The following is a 4,028-nucleotide window of genomic DNA, read 5'->3' on the forward strand; positions in this document are numbered from 1 at the left end:
TCGATTGGACACCTCCGTCTGTCCGTTCGCCTGCGGGTGCGCTACTGACGTGAAACGTTGTTTTATCCCTTTAGTGGCGCACCACTCCTTGAATGGGTTCTCGGCAAACTGCAGGCCGTTGTTACTGATGAGTACTTTAGGCGTCCCGAACCTTGTTATAATATTCTTCCATATAAACTTTATAATGTGTCTCCCTGAGACGCACGCTAACGGCTCCGCTTCAATCCATTTTGTGAAGTAGTCCACGGCCACCACCATGTATTTCAGCTTTCCTGGTGCCTCCGGGAATGGGCCCACTATATCTATACCCCATTGATAAAACGGCCACGGACTAGATATGTTATGCAATGGTGTTGGGGGGTTTGCTTGGATTGGGGCGTATGACTGGCATTCCCTACATCTCCTGGCTATTTCTAGCGCATCTTGCTGTATTGTGGGCCAGTATACACCAATTCATAGTACTTTGCCTGTTAGGGCCCGTGCCCCCTCGTGTGCACCCACCTGGCCTACATGTGCTTCCTGTAGCATCTCTCTCCCTTTGGCTTGGTCTACACACTTCAGCCATGGCGCTGTGAACCCTTTCTTGTATAGCTCTCCATTTATTAATGCATAAGAGGGCGCTTTTATACGTATCTTATTGGCCTCGCCGTGATCGTCCGGGAGCACCCCTCTTTGTAGGTATTCCCTGTATGGTGTCATCCACGTTGGTCCAGTGGTCGTTAAGGTATTCACCTGCCTTTCGTCTATACTTCTTTCCCGGAGCACCTCTACCAGGACTTTCTTCGATAGGTGGTCGAAGCATGTGGACGCCAATTTGCTTAAGGCATTCGCCCTCTTGTTTTCGCTTCTAGGTATCTGCCTTATTGTGAACTGCTTAAATGATTCGATTAGTTGTTTCACCCTCTTCACGTACCTTCCCATTCTCTGATCTCTCACCTCGAAACTTCCATTGACCTGGTTCGCTGCTAGCCTTGAGTCTGTCAAGGTTGTTACAGCCTTTGCACCCATCTGCTTGGCTAGTCGTAGTCCTGCGAGCAAAGCCTCGTACTCCGCCTCATTGTTTGATATGTGAAAATCAAACTGGAGGGCATAGGTCACTTCTTCCCCTTCTGGGCTAGTCAGGATCAGCCCCGCCCCCGATCCTTCCCTGCTAGATGCTCCGTCCGTATATAATGTCCACGAACTTTTGTCGAGCGGGGCTTCTTCAACTGCCCACACTTTCTCCTTGGCAGGACCCCCCTCGTCTGGGATTTCTAGCAGGAAGTCGGCCAATGCTTGTCCCTTAATACTTGTTCTCGGGTGGTAACTTATATCATGTTCTCCTAATTCAATTGCCCATTTCGCTAGCCTGCCCGACGTCTCTGGTTTAAGCAGTATTTGTTTGATGGGGCAGTTTGTTAACACCTCGATCTGATGTGCCTGAAAATACCGCCTTAGTCGCCGTCCCGCGTAGATGAGTGCCAGGACTAACTTTTCCATGGTGGGGTAGTTGAGTTCTGGCCCTTGTAGTGCCCTGCTTACAAAATACATCGGCCTCTGTTCTCCTTCCCTTTCTACAATTAATACTGAGGATATTGCTTCGTTTGAGGTCGAAAGATACATTTGCAATGTCTCCCCTGGGACGGGACTGGCCAGCGTGGGTAACTTGTGTAATGCCTCCTTGATTTTCTGGAGCGCTACTTCTGCTTCGTTCGTCCATTGGAAGTTGTTCTTTTCGATGCAACCTTTTAACATGTGGAATAACGGCATGGCCTTGTCAGCGGATTTTAAGATGAACCTGCTCAAAGCTGTAAGCTTTCCGTTTAGGCCTTGCGCGTCCCTGAGGGTGCCTGGGGTTGGCGTTTCAATGAGCTCGTCCACCTTGGTTGGGCTGGGCTGGATGCCCTGTCTGGTGACATAGTACCCCAGGAACTGCCCCTCTTCCACCCCAAATGTGCACTTAGTCGGGTTTAGCTTCATTTTTACCTTCTCTAGGGTTTGGAAAGTCTCCTCGATGTATTTTAACATCTTGTCTTCGTGTGGGATTTTAATCACCATATCGTCCACATATACTTCAATGTTTCTCCCAATTTGTTTGGCAAAGATCGAGTCAACTAGGTGCTGGTATGTGGCCCCGGCATTCTTTAGACCGAAAGGCATCTTAGTGTAACAGAAACTGCCATGGTCCGTGTAAAAAGCCGTTTTTTCCTCGTCCTCTTTGCTCATCAAAATCTGGTGATACCCTTTATATGCATCTAAAAAACACTTCAGCTTGAATCCTTGCAGTGACTCTACCTTCTAGTCAATTTCTGGGAGAGGGTAGCAGTCTTTAGGGCATGCTTTGTTTAAGTCGGAAAAGTCTATGCACATTCGCCATGACCCATCTTGCTTGCGGACCATGACTGGGTTGGCGATCCACGTCGGGAATATTGCTTCCCTTACTATTCCAACTTCTGCTAGTTTGGCCACTTCGGCGTTGATTGCCCTATTGCGGTCCCCACCCTGGACCCTCTTCTTTTGCTTAACCTCCTTTGCTCCTGGTTTAATTACAAGCTTGTGCTCAATGACTTTCCTTTGTACCCCCACCATGTCCATGGGGGTCCATGCAAACACGTGTTTATACCGCTTGAGCAAGTCGACCAACGCTCCTCTTACGCGACTCGGGAGATCACATCCAATACTGACCGGCTGGTCAGGGTGTTCCACGTTGATCACCTCCTTTCCTTTTGTGGGGTCACGTTTCGGCTTCTTGGCCTCTTTAGTTATCTCTGCTGGTTTCATAATTGTAAAGCATTGCAATTCTTTCGGTGGAGTGACCAGTACCGTGGCTGCGCCCATTGGAGTGTCGAACTTCATAACTCCATGCATGGTTGATGGAACCGCTCCTAGCTTTAAGAGAGTTGTTCTCCCCAGAATAATATTGTGCTCTGCCGCATGTCGGATGACCACAAAGTCAATCAGAGTGGTTTTCTTTTGCTGCTTATCGTGGCTGGTTATGGTCAGGGGAAGATGAATTGTGCCTAGCGGCCATAGGCTATGGCCGGTGAACCCGATCAGCCTCCCCGTCGCGGGTCGTAGGTTGTCCTTCCAGCGATCTGGGAGAAGCCGGAAACAGTGCTCATAAATAATGTCCGCCGAACTTCCTGTGTCAACGTAGACCCTATGTATGATTACATCCCTGATGGAAGCTTGGATTACCAGTGGGTCGTCGCCCCTCCATCCCTCCGGGCGAGGGTCTTGAACAGAGAACGTGAGCGTGCACATCGGGGTTATGGTGGTCCCTTGTTCCGTTTGTTGCTCTCCTCTGCTTCTCTTACTCCGTATCATGAATATCTCCTTGGGCTGGGTTCCTTCGTGAGGTATGTTCTTAGCGTTTTCAGCGTCAAACTTGGCACGCAAGCTTCGTGCTATTTCCACCAGGTCCCCTTTGAGCTGCTTCTCTTCCATTTCTTTTTTTTAATACCGAACAGTTAGTTGTGTCGTGCGTCTTACTTTTGTGGTATTCACAGTACCGGTTCTTTGGCGATTTGGCTGGCTGCTGCTTCTCCGACACCGTGTACACCTCCGGGTGACGGCCGCGCCTGTCATCCCTGCTGAACGGTCGGAACCGAGCCTGTGGTCTCCTTGCTTGGCCGTAGTGCCTACTTCCCCCTCGGAAATCCGTGTGACCCGGGTTGTGGTGTCTGGTATTCATTGCACTCAAGTAGGCATGTTTTGCTACTTCTCCATCCTCCTGTCTCAAATATCGCTCCACCCTTTCCTTCAATTCGGCCTGTGTTAGAGGCTTCTTTCCCATGAGTTTTTGCGATAAAGGGCCTGGCAAAAGCCCCCACGTGAAGGCACCGACTATGAGCCCCTCATCATGCCCCAGTACGTCTAACGTGGCGTTTATGAACCTTGTGAAGTATTCCCGTACAGTTTCACCCTCCTTTTGCTTACAGCCTATGATTGAATGAGAGTCTCCCTTGTACTTTTGTAATTGCATAAAGTTGGTAAGAAAAAGATACTTAAGCTGGGCAAAATTGGAAATGTTGCCCGGCTGTAGCGTC

General features: G+C 49.5%; 2 protein-coding genes across 2 annotated transcripts; both read right to left on the reverse strand.

Annotated features, from left to right (window-relative positions):
• Positions 1-453: 453 nt before the first annotated feature.
• Positions 454-2,037, reverse strand: LOC145121775 (uncharacterized). The gene has a single exon (XM_079057477.1). It carries the CDS (start codon positions 2,035-2,037, stop codon positions 454-456), a length of 1,584 nt encoding a protein of 527 aa, XP_078913603.1.
• Positions 2,038-2,277: 240 nt separating this feature from the next.
• On the reverse strand, positions 2,278-3,306 carry LOC145121782 (uncharacterized). The gene has a single exon (XM_079057483.1). The coding sequence runs from the start codon at positions 3,304-3,306 to the stop codon at positions 2,278-2,280; it is 1,029 nt and encodes a 342-aa protein (XP_078913609.1).
• Between the last annotated feature and the right edge of the window lie 722 nt (positions 3,307-4,028).

Source organism: Lactuca virosa, chromosome 1 (genome assembly GCF_052849685.1).
Source record: "Lactuca virosa cultivar CGN04683 chromosome 1, Lactuca_virosa_CGN04683_v6, whole genome shotgun sequence".
In the NCBI taxonomy this organism is placed as follows: domain Eukaryota; kingdom Viridiplantae; phylum Streptophyta; class Magnoliopsida; order Asterales; family Asteraceae; genus Lactuca; species Lactuca virosa.

Bases quoted from the DNA above. Each gene is read 5' to 3' on its own strand.
- LOC145121775 (XM_079057477.1), bottom strand. From the start codon at position 2,037: ATGGTGATTAAAATCCCACACGAAGACAAGATGTTAAAATACATCGAG.
- LOC145121782 (XM_079057483.1), bottom strand. From the start codon at position 3,306: ATGATACGGAGTAAGAGAAGCAGAGGAGAGCAACAAACGGAACAAGGG.